Below are 15,868 nucleotides of genomic sequence, written 5' to 3' on the forward strand. Positions count from 1 at the left end.
CAGTGGATCAAAATTTCTACGTGTTGTTTTATTCTCCTGCAGTAAAACTGAATTTTAAATCAATCACAGAGAGCAAGTGAGTACGATACAGACAATATATTTTTAGAGACTCACTCTTCTAAATGCCTCCTCTTCCACCTCCTCCTCCTCCTCCTCCTCCTCCTCTTCCTCCCCCTCCTCTTATGTTCATGCATTCTCACAGCTGTTGGTCGGAAGAGGTTTAGACTCCCAGAAGCAGAAATATCCAGATCTGAAGACTAAAGACCACATTTAGATTTAAATTTATGTTACAAGTTGATGCTAGTGCAAAAATGTTCAAACGGGAAAGCGCGGTCAAAGGGCTTCTCCAGTTTGTGCCACACTGCCCACTCCTGAGGCGCTCTCTAAGAATTTGATGTTTTATTTATTGTCTTGCAGTCATACCTTCATACATCTTACATTTCTTCTTTGCTCCAAAGTGACAGAGGGAGTTATTACAAAAATAAAAAAGTAGAATATAGGGGAGAGGTTTAGACGCCTGCCGACTTTCTTTCACACCTACAATCATAGTGTGAAGCGCTGGTTAACAGATAATCTATTCATTAGCTACAGCACTTCTCCTTTCACACTCACAGTCACACCCACGAGCAACGAGAGTCTCCAATTAAAAGCTGCATGCCTTTGGACTGTGGGAAGAAGCAAACCCACAAAGACCCTGATCGGACAAAAGGTTTGAACCCAGAACCTTCCTGCTTCTTCAGGGAATTCACCAACGTTTCCGACGACCAGATTTACAAAGCACAAAGGCTCCAGTTCTCCATCAGCATTACACTACAACCAACAAGGACCTATGAACTGTGGGTAGAAAAGGCCGTAAGTGAACCCTGAGTGCTGGAACAGCTGAAATCTGGTCCAACTAATCTCTTAACAGATATCTGCATATGAATAAAGCTGAATTATAAAGCAGATGAACTCAGTCAGTGTTTTTATTCTCCACGGACAGTTTACCTGAGGACAACCACAGCTGCTCCAATGTGATCGAACTAGAAACCAAAAAAATCACACTGCAACAGACACTCACACACAATAACACACACACACACACACACACACACACTCACAATAACACACACACACACACCCACACACACAATAACACACACACGCACACAATATGATGGTTTGGATCTGGTGAAGTCTTACAATGACCTCAGGGCCACACAAACACACACAAACAATAACATACACACATTCAGACCGACACACACACACACACACACACACACACACACACACACACACACACACACATCCAGATTATTTAACACAACACGTTTATGTCGCACATCTGTTCTGTACGATTGGATTTGAGATTCCTTGCGCGCATGTGTGTGTGTGTGTGTGTGTGTGTGTGTGTGTGTGTGTGTGACAGAGAGAGAGAGACACACACATAGAGAGAGAGACAGAGAGAGAGAGAGAGAGAGAGAGAGAGAGAGAGAGAGAGAGAGAGAGGAGGTGGGGGTTGTAGTTGAGATCCTCGCTTCATTCTTGTGTCGAGGACGAAGTGATCACTTGTCTCTCTCTCCTCCTCTCAGCCGCTGCTGCTTTTATTTTGTATTCCTCCTTCATCCCTTCATTCACCTCCAACACTGAACTGACGCATTCTGCGGGGAAACCTGCGGCTGCTCCGGATGGAAGTTGCGCTCCGTGGATCCACCGGAGAGTCCCGCAGCTTCTCCCCGTGAGGAGGTTCGATCTGCTCCCCCCCCACTCCATCCTGCGGAGTTCAGCAGCCCCGGAGGACCCGGGAGTTACACCCGGAGAAAAGCCGACACTGAGGTAAGATTGAATGAGTTGCAATGAAAGGTGGAAGATGGGGGTTCAGGGGAGGGAGCTGGAGATACACACGCCGGGATCCTGCGGCATGTGTCGGCTGAGCTCAGCGAGGAGGCTCCTTCCATCAGCTGCTGCTCCCTGCACGATCTCTGCAGACAGAGAAACACAATGCATCGAAATACACACGACAATATGTGGAGAATATCAGGGGGAGTGAAGCACACAACACGGTGGAGAACATGTGCTCCATACATTCATCCATATGCATGAGGGGGATCAACCTTTTTTAGGTTAGTAACTGAATAATAATGACGAGCAGCTCTTGGTATTTGATGCATATGTCAGAGTCACATAAATCATTACATCACAAAGAGAAGCAGGAATTCAACCATCAACCACAGGAATATATTTCGTGTTGTATTGAGGTTTTCATGTCCCTGAAGGTTTTATGAAATCCAGGCCTTTGGGTAAAAGCTGTGAGTGACCTTGTAATGCATCCGACTGTCATGGAATCATAATTTCTGCTTTCATGTTTCCCCTCCTGCCTGTGTGGGGATGGATGGAGGAAGATTTTTTTTAAAGCTGCTCAATCACAGTCACCCTCCAAGCTCTCATGGGGCTCCCTCTCACTGTGAGCGTGTGTGCATGGGCGACAAAAGGAAGGAAAGGAAGGAATGTGTACATGTATCCCTGCAGGGTTTTTTTTGGTTTGGTCATCTGATAAAAACAAGACCTGGCATTTACACGTTTGTTGACGTGCGTGAATGCTCGGCTGCAGGCTCATTCATGAGGGAGTGATGAATGAGTGGCACATCCGCCGCAAATCCTGATTCAAGGCCGGACGAGAGCTGCTTGAGCGGATTAGTGACAAAAACCTGAGATGAGATCAATGCCTGCTCTCACTGTGGGAGATGTTTTCCAATCCAATCACCTTGACGTTCATCTGTGAGAGCTGAATACCTGAGCTGCGTGTGTGTGTTTCAGATTTACACCTCACATCTGGCACAGCAGCACAACAAGCAATAGCAGATCCTGTGTATATTTGCTCGACAAACATATCTGCAATACGTCAGCGATATGTTGCAACAAGCATTCAGAGTGTGGATGAGCTTCACCTCAGTGATGCTGACATTTAAATGGGACGATTAACCTGGTAGTGTTGGCTGGAGCAGCAGAGAGGAGAGGGGAGGACATCAGGCGTCAGGCCCGGTCTCAGCATGGCAGCTTCCAACACACCCAGTATCATACATGAGCCGAGAGTCACATCAAGGAGAGCCGGGTACTGACACTGAGACAAGAGCTGCACTTTCCAAAGATAGAACCATAGAATTCAAGAAAAAGGAGGCAAAGCTGACATCGAGCGAGAAGCTGGGTTCACCTTGGAAATGTCTCCAGTGTCTCACGGGTTCAACATACAGAGAAAACTCAAGCAGACACGAGGAGAACGTCGGCTGAACAGGGATGCGAGTAGGGAAACGTTCTGCTGTGAGGTGACGGTGCTAATCACTGCTGCCCTTAATTTGTACAATAATTTAAAAAATAAAAAACGTGTCCTCATATTCTGTGCAGGCTGACTGAAGTGATTAATCCACAGATCAATCCATCCTTTCACAAAGTTTTGTAGAAATCTGTTCAGTATTTTTTGCGTAATCCTGACAAACAAATAAACAAACTGACACACGGGTTAAAAAACATAACCTCTCCTTGGTAACGTGAAATTAGTGAATCACTGCAATATTGTAAACACTTTTTATCGGGATCGACAAATCAATGATTTGGAATTATCTGCATCTATGTATAAATTTCACCAGAACTTTATCTAAGTTACAATAAATTACAAACACAAACCATTTGAACTAATAACATGAACCACTGTGTCCTCCATATTGACCACATCTTTCCAAAATTCACAGCGCAGGTTGAAAAACGTGTTTGAACCCTGAGGCCGCTGACGTCAACAGCAAAAGTTAACTGGAGTCAGGAGTTAACGAACCTGGAATCCAGATCAGAGATGTGTGTTTTACAGCTACTCTTAAAAAAAGTTATAAAAGAAATATTCAAACATTTTGAGTCTGACGTTCACAAGAAGAAGAATCTGCTGCTGAAAAAAAACATCTCAGACTTAAGATTGATTTGCATAAAACTGCAAAAGATTACAAAGAGTTTATCATCACTCTTTTATAGACAGTTTTACAGTCAGTCTATAAATGGAGATGATTTAATTTTGTGGCTACTCTGCTTAGAAACGTGTTCCCAGGTTAAGACGACTATGAAAATGCTCAATGCGGTGAACTTCGCAGCAGGTTAACATCTCTGTTCATGAGTCTGAGGCTAAGTCCAACCACACAGATGAACACAAGATACACAAGCAGCCAATATTTGTAAGCGTAGTTAAAAGCAAGGATATCTCCGGCCCAACAGGATAATATCCTGGCGTCTGTCATCGGCTGGAGCTCAGCAGACAGACAGCAAGACTGAATATGCAAACTCCACACAGAAGCATCCTGGTCAGCTGATTCAGCCAGTGTGGACCAGCAGTAGTTATTTATTTATCACATCCGTGTTTCTTTACGTTTTAAACGCTGCTTTCTCTCTGCTCGGCTTGACCAGAACCACTGATGGTCCGTCACAGCCATTAAGAACGACGGCGCTGCTGGTCAGTGTGGTCGCAGAGCGGAAATGCACAGGATTTACACACTGATGTAGCTCAAGTGAAGACAACAGCACACGTCAACTCATGGAACACATGGAAGTCTGACCCGTGCAGCAGCTCTTTCAGGGAGTTAAAGCGCCACAGTGCAGCAGAGACCACTCACTGCTCATTGGCTCGTGTTGGGAAGCAGAGCAGAGACTGAGGCATCGTCAGCCGCACAGTTTCATCTCGACGTTCTGCTTCATTCAAGCTCCTTTTGTCACCTCGCGTCAGTGAGCTGCAGCTGAAGGATCCTCTGGAAGCTCAGGATGCTTTGGACTTTTGGACCAATCACAGGAAGAAGAGACAACATTAAACAAAAGAAGAAGAAGAAGAAGAGGAAGAGGAAGCAGCTGCAGTCTTCACCGTTATAATACGATATAATGTTTGAACCTCGAGGACGTTCATTTGGTGCATTTGAACTAGTGTGGAACGCTGTAGTACTGTAGTACTGTGGAGTACTGTGCCTGAAGGTGCGGATGCTGCTAGTAATACCATCATGATGTTACCATGGCAACCAGATGAAGCACTTCATTCATGTTCTCCATCAAACAGAAAGACTACCCCCCCCCCCCCCTCAGAATCAAGCACAGGTAGACGCAGCCCACGTAGGCGATGACGTCAGACACAGTTCTTGGTATCCAGCTGTTTCACTGCTCCTGATGTTGTTTCAATTCTCTTCTTATTTTCTTTGCTCTAAAATGTCTTTGCCTCCGTTTCGTAACTATGCGGCTCCCCAGTGGATTGTGGGAAAAAATGGGACATAATGGGAGCAAGAAACCGGGACAGTCTCTCTCTCTCTCTCTCTCTCTCTCTCTCTCTCTGTGATATGTGTGCCTCCCTCTCTCTCCCCAAACTAATGAAGACTAAGTCATGTCTGTGTATATTAATTCCTCCCATAGTTCCTTGGGTTAAATTTAGACTTGAGTGACTGGGTGTGATATTCTGTGGGAATTAGACGATCCAGCGCTGGATTATCACATTAGATAATGACTCTGGACTGGAAGCGTCTGGGAGACGTGGATCGTCTTTTATTCTCTGATTCTTCAGAGGAAACCGGTGGTTAGTGTCCCTCAGATGTGGCTGATGAGGCAGAGAGAGGAAAGGAGTTTGGGTTGAAGGCCTTAGTGGAGATAAGCTGCTGCATGCCTTCACTCTTTAGGCCACGACAGCTGTCAAAGCCAGACATGTCCCCAGGGACGAAACAGCTCCCAGTGTCCCACCAAAAGCAAACACGAAGACAAACATCAAGGCAGATCCTAATCTCTCTTTCCTCCACCTTTTTCCTCCATTTCTTCCCTTTTTCTTTGCTTTCTAACGATGCGAGTCAGCTCCTGTTTTTTATCTCGGCAGCGTCTCAGGTGAGTGGTCTTTAAGAAACACCCGCCTCTTCTTGTTTTGTCCCGGGAGGACTCAACCCTCTCCACTCAAACACCCACTCATATTTCTCAGGAAGCTTTTTTTCTCTCCTCTTTTTTAATTTCCTCCTCTTGGGTTCAACTTCACACTGAAGCCAAGTATTTATTAGTGTGATCAGATCAGCGTCCAGAGTGTGTGTGTGTGTATGTGTTTCTTTAATCACGTGTGTGCTGTTTCTACGGAGCTTCAAACGTTACACAGTCTCGGGCTGACAGTGTTGAACATGAAAGCCGCTGAGACTCATTAAGCCACTGATTACAGCTCGGGGAGGAGAGTCCTGAGCAGCTGCTGCGCTAATGCACACACACACACACACACACACACACACACACACACACACACACACACACACACACACTATGTAAACTAAGGGTTTTCAAAGTTGTCATCTGCTCCCTTGAATATGTTCTTTCTTAAACGTTAAGAAATCCTGAGAGTAAACTGAACTTTCTATATGTTTACAAGAGAAGTCGGAAACGCTCAGGTGTTGTTCAGGAAATAGACTCATCCCACCCATAGGTGTTGCTGTCATCAGCTGGATAAGCACACACCTCCGGACTTGATAATAAAAGATAACATAAATAGCAATAGTGAATGAGGCCTTCATTTATTACACAAGGATACAAATGCACTATATTTAAAAAAAATAAAAAAAATAAAAGAATGTGGTTTGGTTTATGTGGGGGGTGGGAGTTGATGAAGGGACACCCACGTCCCTTTTACCTGGGTCCCCCAAAGTCCCTGGTGAATGAGCAGCGTGTCAGTTGAAGCCTCCAACACACACACACACACACACACACACACACACACACACACACCGGACACTGGTCAAGTTTAGATACCATCAGTAGTGTGATGGTTTGCAACATGTTTCTCCAGAAATGAATTAATGGAAGTTTGAGCTCGAAAACCCAACATGAAAGCTCTTCTGTGGAAGCGTCAGCAGCCATTATGGAGACCTTGGCAAAGCTGCAGACTCCCATTCATGTTGTGTCTCGCTTTGTTATTTGTGTGTGTGTGTGTGTGTGTGTGTGTGTGTGTGTGTGTTGCTCAGTAACTTGTTGCTACACACTCCAGCAAAATATGAATGAAGGTTGTGTGTTTGTGCAGAGCTCTGATGTTTTCATATTCCGAGCACAAGTAGAAAAGTGATTCCACAGTTTCGACAGAAAAAGAACGTTGTGGTTCCTGAAGTGAGAATCCCTTCATTCTCTGAATAGTGATTGTGATTATCAGCTAGAATATTTTAACTCACCACAAGTTGGGAGACTGTGAAACGATCTTATTCTCTCCTGTGGAAGCCACAAGTCTGGATGATATCAACTGCGTTTGAGAAAAACATGTTTTTTTTCTCTAAGTCAAGCAGAAGTAGCACATTACCCACAATCCTCAGGTGAAATAGTGTTTTCTCTAATTGGTGGAGCTCGCTGTTACCATGGAAATTCATACCACAGCTGTGAAAATCATGTCGGCTTTGATCAAATGAGGAAAAGCAAGTAAAAAAAATCAAATCGGTGAATTGCAAAGGTTTATGGGAAGTGTAGTTCTTTCGCTCTTAATGTAATTAGGTCTTTTACCTTATTTTTTAAGGCCAATAATCCCAAACTTCACTAACTGAGGAAGGTAAAGCAGTAAAATATAATCAATCTTATTGTTTTTTTACGGTACATGATGAAATCTCAGGGAGTACAGACGGAGCAGAAGGGGGATCCAGGTCCACGTGGTCCAGTTCAGATCCAAACTCAGCGGCTCGCTCAGCTGTTGCTCTTGACGACGGTGGGATGGGCTTGTTGCTGGCAGGGTTTTGCTGGAGTAGGAACTCTGAGCTGCCAAGTTCTCCCTGTGGGACCATGCCCGAGCGTCCAGTCCTGCTACTTGGCTTCACTCAGGCGAAACCCTCCGGGCCTGCAGAGTCATGCAGCGTGTACGAGGACACAGACACACAACATGACATGCTTGTGTTCACATACAGTTGTCATTATAGGCTAACGATGCATTTGCAATGGTTTCCTGTTGCCATGAGTAAAATCATGAGTGGAATATAAACTGTATTTTAATTTAAATCCCAAAAAAAACACCAGACATCCTGTATTTCTTCAGCATCCGTCTAATGATTCCAGAAATCTCTGTCTGTAGGTGAAACGCATCTTGACAACTGATCGTCTTCTTGCTTTCACACGTGACGTCATTGTTGAGGACACAAGAAAGTGTTGAATCCGGTGCCATTTTGACACGTGATTGGTTGAATATTAACAAGCTCTGAATAAACAGATGCCCAGTGCTCTGTAGCAGGGACGTCTTCACTGCGTTCTCCAGTTCAAGTTCTGTAATGAGTCCAGCTTCACTAAACTTTATATGAAGAGGTGAACAGACGTCCTGCCTCTTAACATCCCACATGTTTCTGTATTTTCACACCTCCAGGTGACGGCCTGTTGTGTTCCTCTGAGCTGCAGGAGTCCAGGAAACACAAAATGTCTCCGTCTGATGTCAGATTGCTGGTCCTCTTTCTCCTCCTCCACGTCTCCACGGTACGTTGATTTAAATTCATTTTATTTTACCTTTAAATCCACTGTGTGAGTGAGTGCATCTGAAACAGACGAGGCAACAGGTGGAGCGTCACATGAATGAATTCAGGGATTCAGGCCTGAGATACAGTGATTGTTAAAGTTACCAAGTGTGTTCATCAATAATTCACTGATCAGTGTGGAGCAGGAACGATGGATAAAGATGCACTTACTTATTTATTCATTGCTTAACAGTGAGGAGGGAAAACATCTTCATCCTCTACCTCTTCCTCTTCATTCCTCTTCCTTTTCCTCAACTCTCACCTTCCTCTCCTCTACCTCTTCTTCTCCTCTCCTCTCCTCTCCTCCATCTTTTATTGCTGTAGTTAAACGTGAGTCATCACCTCTGAGCTGAAGTGTTGTCTGAGAAAGAAGAAGATGGTGAACGAAGGGGAGGGGGTGGGGGGGTGGGGGGGGTGAGGCAGAGAGTGAAGATGGAAAATAAGAATACGCAGCAGATTAAAGTCAACGTTTCACAGTTAAGATGGACACAGAGACAGAGAGAGACGGAGAGACGGAAGAACAAAAGTCACCTTTCTTTCGGACTGAAGCTGTGGCTGGTTCGTGTCTTGTTCTCGTGTTCGATGCTGCAACAGACTGCAGAATGTCTCAGGTTGTGATGAGACAGTGACGTCCCGCACTGTGAGACAGACAAACAGGATATAAACTGAAGGGACATGAATCTCATACACACGGTTCACATCTGGACAGCAGCGGTAAATATGATCAGAGTTTGTGATTTCTACCGAACAATCAAGGGGAAGAGGGCTGGAAGATCAGAGAGAGGCCGGATGAAACCCGGATGAAATGAAACCTGACGAGTGAGTGGCTGTTGGTGTGGAGCAGCATTAGCAGAATTTATATGGATTTTCTATTTGATCTGTTAGAGCAGCTTTAAAGACTGATGCAAGCAATTACTCATAATTCATCATGGATGTGAATATTTTTACTTCCACATTCTGTAATATTCACTGTCTAACATGTATTTTAAGAGGGAACAACATCCACATTAATTGAATCATTCATTCGTTGTCTGATGACTCAATCGTTCAATTCATCCTTCTGTGCTTTTACTGCATCGTACCTGCATCTGTGTTCTACTACTGCGTAACGGTGCCGTTGCCGAGAGCGCAGCACATTAATCATCCCACAATCTCTGTGGATTCAGAGACTGAGTCGACACTTGTTCCGCACGATGCCCCAAAACTACTGTGTCTCTGTTGCTCTCGTAAATCTTCAGTGTATGAATTCTTGCTGCCGACGTCAGCGGCATAAACGCTCAACTGCTCCCCCGCTGCACCTCATAAAGAGGTGACGTGGCGTCTCCCAGACTGACGCCAGCACAGACACAAGAACCATAGCAGAACCCCCCCTCCTCCCCTCCATCCTCCTGAGACCCAGCGTTGTGCAGGAGGAGGCTCCTCTGGACGTGAACTCTGTGTCTGGAGTTGTAGCTCTGGAATTCTGGCAGCCATTGTTCTCTCTATGTGTCAGTTGTTCTCAACTGACGGGACTAACACCTGCCATGGTCCAGGGTGAAAAGTGCCTTGTTATCAATCAATCAATCCAATTTTATTTGCACAGCCCACATTCACTGATCGGACTCAACAAGGTGCGACATCCTCTGTTCTTAACCATCAAAATGACCAACAGCCTTTTAACATGGGACAAAACATAGAAACCTCAGAGAGTCACATGTGAGGATCCGTCTTCCAGGAGCGACAGATGCTGCGTGTAACTGAGAACATCAGCAACATAACAGTATTTACAACATTGATTAGAAGAAACACTGAAATGCCTTCACGCTAGTGACGGACAGTTTTCAGTTCTTCTGTCCGTAGGTTTGTATGTTGGTGCGTCCCTCCAGCTCTGAAATGGTTTGTTTAATTGGCTGAGAGTTTAAACTGATCCCAGAGCGGAGACCTTCTCCCACTGTGGTGTGAACCGCACACTGAAGCTAATGAAGCCAATTTAACTGCAGGTCCTTCCTCTCTGCTCTGATGTAATCTAAAGCCTCTTCAATCCCTCTCTCTCTCTCTCTCTCTGTGGTGTGTGTGTGTGTGTTCTCCAGGTCTGGAGCCAGCAGGTTCCCTCTAACTGTGTGATCAAGAGGGAGCAGGAAAAATGTCTGGAGATGATGGCCTCGGACGATCCCGGGAACGATCCAGAGTTCGGTATGTCTTCGTGAGCGTCTGCGTTTGTTTATTAAACATGATTCTGCTGATGTTTTCCAACAGTTTTAAACTGAAGCTAATTAGAATAAACACAAGATAACGAGAACGTCTTTAGGGCGTCCACACTAATGAGCAGGAGCCGAGTCTGACCTGCTCGTCTGCAGAGAAAGAGAAAGAGATTAGGTTAATATCAGAATACTGGCGTCCATGTAAACATACACGACTGTCATGCTAGTGCTTCATTTGAGATTTGGCAACAGGAAGTACACAACAAAATACTAAAAATATAAAATGCATGAATCTGTTAGAATGAGACGCTGTGTCTGTCCACCTGTCCTCAGGTTGTCCGTGGATGTGGGACAACCTGACGTGTTGGCAGCCGGCGAAGATCGGTGAGGTGGTCGAGGTCAACTGTCCCGAACTCTTCTCTCAGTTCATGAGCGAGGAAGACTTCCGTGAGTTTTCAGCGTCTGAATGTGGAAACTAGAATAAAGTATCACTGTGTATTCGGTATGGATAAGTCATACCTTGTGATTGCTGTGATGAATTGTTCCGTATCCACAGAGCTGGGGAAGGTGAGTCGCAACTGCAGTGAGTTCGGCTGGTCCGAGACCTTCCCTCACTACATCGACGCCTGTCTGTACGAGGAGGGAAACAGCAGCCATCCGGTTAGTGCACCTCTGTGTCTCCAGATGTTTGTTTCAGGGTTTAAATGAGGAGTTAATTCGTTATTCAAACTTCCACTGGAAAAGCTGCTTCCTGGTTTCACATCTGTCGACCAGTGAAGTCATGGTTTAATCCACGTCTGACCACAGACTGCTATAAAGATGACACTTCCTCCCACTGCTCTAAAAAAAGCTAAAATGTTCTGGATACAGATGTTGCCATCGTGAACGTTCGATGTCATACACGTGTTTGACCAATTGTGAATGACAGAATAAAACCTGAGTGAAATGAGTCACAGGTGTTGTTGTGTTCCGTGTTCAGGACATGTACTATGTGTCGGTGAAGGCTCTGTACACAGTCGGCTACAGCACCTCTCTGGTCTCTCTCACCACAGCCATGGTCATCCTCTGCAGGTTCAGGTGAGACTCAAACTGAAAACGTTCAACACACATGAAATGAAAAACTCATCTGATAAACTTGGTGTTCTGTCTCAGTTGAATGACGATGTTCTTCACATCAATCAAAACCATTTCAACTCTATCAGTGATATATATGTATTTATTTTGATTTGTTTTATATATTGTGATGATCTAATATGTGATCTTCATTTGTGACTTCTAAAGAACTTCGTGTCTTTTGAAAGCTGCTGTTTAAATCAGCTGAACTTTATAATATTAATAAAAACAATAACTTACTCTTGCTCATGTGTATAGTCCCCTATGTATTTTAAGTGTAGTTGATTATAATAATAATACAGTAATTTTAAATATTATAGAAATGCATTGATTATATTTTTATACTGTATGATATTATATTACTTTAAATAGAAATAAATTATCTTTACCACCACTACTGGTATTGTTGTTACCACGTTTACCACCACCACTGGACTAATATCACTGGTATCATACTATTATATATACTTCAATTATCTATACTTGTTCTTTTACTGCTACTATTACTACAATTATTATCACATGGTCATTTATTTCTTTTGTGAAAATAAAGAAATAGCAGCGGTCCAGGTTTGATTCCCCTTCTTGCTGCATGTCGTCCCCAGTTCTCTCTGCCCCTCTGTCACTGATAAAAAACATACAAAAAATAAATGAAGTGTGTTTGTTCTCAGGAAGCTGCACTGCACCAGGAACTTCATCCACATGAACTTGTTTGTGTCGTTCATCCTGAGAGCCATTTCTGTCTTCATCAAAGACGGCGTGTTGTACGCCAAAGAGGACAGCGAGCACTGCTTCATCCACACGGTGAGAGACCACACAGCTCAAACCTTTCAGGCCCCAAGTTCAGATTATCTCATGTGTTGTTTCTGTCTCGGTGAAGCTGGAGTGTCGAGCGGTTATGATATTCTTCCACTACTGCGTCCTCTCCAACTACTTCTGGCTCTTCATCGAGGGCCTGTACCTCTTCACGTTACTGGTGGAGACCTTCTTCCCTGAGAAGAGATACTTCTACTGGTACATCATCATCGGCTGGGGTGAGACGTCGCACACATCCTCATCTGATTCTCATCTGATCAACCTCAGCCGTTAGTGATTGTGTCTTTGTTGGAATCAGGGACGCCCACCGTGTGCGTGACCATCTGGGCGGTGCTGCGGCTGCACTTCGATAATATCGGGTGAGTTGAGAACACAGAACACGCGTGTGCGGCCTCTCGTCGAGAGGTTGTGTGTTTATTGCTGAATGTTGTCTCACAGCTGCTGGGACATGAATGACGACGCTGCCATCTGGTGGGTGATAAAGGGACCCGTGCTGGCTTCCATCATGGTGCGTTGGAGAAACATCACCACTTTTACCAAGAATTTGACTTTGATAAAAAGAAAAGATTAAGTTAAATTAAATTATATGTATTTTTCTCCACAGATAAACTTTGTTCTCTTCATCGGAATCATCGTCATCCTCGTGCAGAAGCTACAGTCTCCAGACATCGGAGGGAACGAGTCCAGTATTTACCTGTGAGTGATGCTCGCTGTGAGAAACGTGTTTGAGCATTTTCTTGAACTTATATTGAAAATATGTTTTAGTGCCTCATTGTATTTATTCTAAAAACGTTCCCTTTAATTGAAACATATCTTTTTTTATATTTGACCATTTACACTTTTTTTCATTCTTTTAATTTGTCCCCCCCGGACCTGATATAATGAGGACTGTCCAGTTCTCTCACGGCAGTGTGTGTGTGTGTGTGTGTGTGTGTGTGTTGCACAGGAGGTTGGCTCGCTCCACTCTGCTGCTGATTCCTCTGTTTGGGATCCACTACACTGTGTTTGCCTTTTCCCCGGAGAACGTGAGCAAGCGGGAGCGTCTGGTGTTTGAACTCGGACTCGGATCCTTCCAGGTGACTCTTTCTGCGTCATGGCTTAAATAGGACAAATGCAACATAACAAGCCAGTTTAGGATTATTCAGGACACAAGTGTAGAGTTGAGATTCGAGACTGTTTTTCAGACATGAACTCGAAATCGTCTGGGTCAGACCCTTATCACCAAAAGCTCTGAAATCTCCTCGTCTTTCCAAGTTGACGTCTTCTATGTGTGTGGCTCCTCTTCTTCATCCTGAGATATTTGTACCGATGAAAGATGGAGGGTTGAGTTTTAGACTTCAGAGCGTTTTGCACTTTGGACTTGAGTTGGACCTGGTGGGAATCACACCGTCAACATTTCATTTTTCAGTCTGTGCAGTGAAGGATCCTTCAACCTCAGAAAGTGAAGTTGTGTCCTTTATGTGACAATATTTTTGTGTTTCTGTCTCTCTCTCGTCTCTGCAGGGTTTTGTGGTGGCCGTCCTCTACTGCTTCCTGAATGGAGAGGTAAATCCCCTTTAAAACAAGTCACTGACACTTTTCTCACAGTCATCTCGATGCACATTTTAATTAAACATACAGAAACAACATTACTGCTCCACAGCATGAGTATAAGGTAGAGATTTAATTAGTGATTTAATGAGGCTCATTATTTTCAGTTTCTGGAATTGAAAGAAATATGAATATTTCAAATCTTAATATCTGAACCAAAAATATTCCCTGTGATTGAGTTTCCACAAATACAATGAAAACTTAGATCTTAGATCTCATGCATTTTAATATTTCCTTAGTATTTATCCTTCATTTCTAATGTTCAAATTATTCGAACAAAACATTTTGTGTGGAAATAAAATTCAGGTAAAAAATCTTGACATTTGATAGAAAACCATAAAAACTGAAAGCAATGAGCCGTCAGTACAGTGAGTGTGTCTCTTTCCAGCGATGTCCATTAATAATGACCTTGTGAAGTATATCCCTCAAGGTGCAATCGGAGATCAAGAGGAAATGGCGCAGCTGGACGGTGAACAGGTACTTTGCTGTGGACCTGAAGCACCGGCATCCTTCGCTGGCGAGCAGTGGGGTGAACGGGGGAACGCAGCTGTCCATCCTGAGCAAAAGCAGCTCGCAGATCCGCATGTCCAGCCTGCAGGCCGAGACCCCGGCCACCTGAGCGCCACCCGCGGGGACGCCACTCCCACCACTGGACCTGACGCCACCACTACCACGCCGCCCACCCTCGTCCCGATGACCAGCCTCACCAACCCGTTCCTCAACCCATACCCCAACCCGTACCCGGACGACACCACGATGGAAATTGACCAGGTCTGACCTACCTTGACCCCATGAAACACGACTAAATACTAAATAGGGTGCCAAATAACCAGAAACTTCACGTCCTGACCTCTGACCCGGATCAGCTGAAGTCAAACTAACTTCCTTCGACTTTTTCGAAGGACGTGACTGAGGAATCAATCTAGTGTCTTGTTGGGCTGAATCGTGCAGAAGCAACATGCTCATTCCTCTGTAAATAACGTGTTCGTGTTGACATCGTCTGGTGCTACAGTGTCGGCTGCTGCTCAGCGCCGAGGGACCAGTGTGTTACTGCAGAGTCTCTGCAGCGTGTGCGTCCTCTCTCAGTGACGGTTCATACATTCGTCCTCCAGCTTCACCTCGTCTTTACATACATGTCCGACTGTAATACCTTTACAGGGTTCACAGCTGCTGCTTCGCTTAGATTTAAAGACAAAACGCTAATGGCTCTAATGTAAATACGTTAAAGAGCGAATAATTCATCCGGTTGAGAACTGATCATATTCCGGAATCTGTTGTGTGAAGTCTTAGAAATCACATTCATGTTCTGGGCAGCCGTAACATTTTAACCATCCGAGGTAGACTCACCATAATCGCTACGAGATTGTGAAACAAAGTTATGTTCTCCTGGAGAAGCAACAAGTCAACTATGTTTTATTGACAAATCAAAGAAACACTACACTACCCACAATCCTCAGGTGTAGTAGCAGTGTCTCTTATTGGTGTAGCTCTCTGTTACCATAGAAATGTTGACCACAACCGCAAAAATCAAGTCGGCTGTGATTGGATTGTTCAGCGTTGAGTTACTACATTATATGAAGCACTATATACAAACATACAAGACACAAAATAATATATCACAACAGTATATTAATAACAAGGTGAGATTAAGGGAAATAGATCATTCGCAATGGTTTA

The 15,868-nt window shown here is 44.4% G+C and overlaps 1 protein-coding gene across 2 annotated transcripts; it reads left to right on the plus strand.

The window, feature by feature from the left end:
- The first annotated feature begins 1,496 nt into the window (after nt 1-1,496).
- Nucleotides 1,497-14,998, plus strand: LOC109639235 (pituitary adenylate cyclase-activating polypeptide type I receptor). 2 transcript variants are annotated; one of them, XM_069521444.1, is made up of 14 exons: nt 1,497-1,818; nt 8,348-8,454; nt 10,562-10,664; nt 11,006-11,119; nt 11,229-11,332; nt 11,652-11,749; nt 12,457-12,589; nt 12,666-12,819; nt 12,900-12,960; nt 13,040-13,109; nt 13,206-13,297; nt 13,548-13,677; nt 14,105-14,146; nt 14,609-14,998. In XM_069521444.1, exons 2-14 carry the CDS (start codon nt 8,398-8,400, stop codon nt 14,966-14,968), a joined length of 1,518 nt encoding a protein of 505 aa, XP_069377545.1. In that variant the 5' UTR covers nt 1,497-1,818; nt 8,348-8,397; the 3' UTR covers nt 14,969-14,998. The 2 variants fall into 2 exon arrangements, with proteins under 2 accessions (XP_069377545.1, XP_019958161.1); XM_020102602.2 differs by having other exon boundaries at nt 14,622-14,998.
- Nucleotides 14,999-15,868: the final 870 nt, after the last annotated feature.

The sequence above is a fragment of the Paralichthys olivaceus genome, chromosome 3, assembly GCF_024713975.1.
Source record: "Paralichthys olivaceus isolate ysfri-2021 chromosome 3, ASM2471397v2, whole genome shotgun sequence".
Lineage (NCBI taxonomy): Eukaryota > Metazoa > Chordata > Actinopteri > Pleuronectiformes > Paralichthyidae > Paralichthys > Paralichthys olivaceus.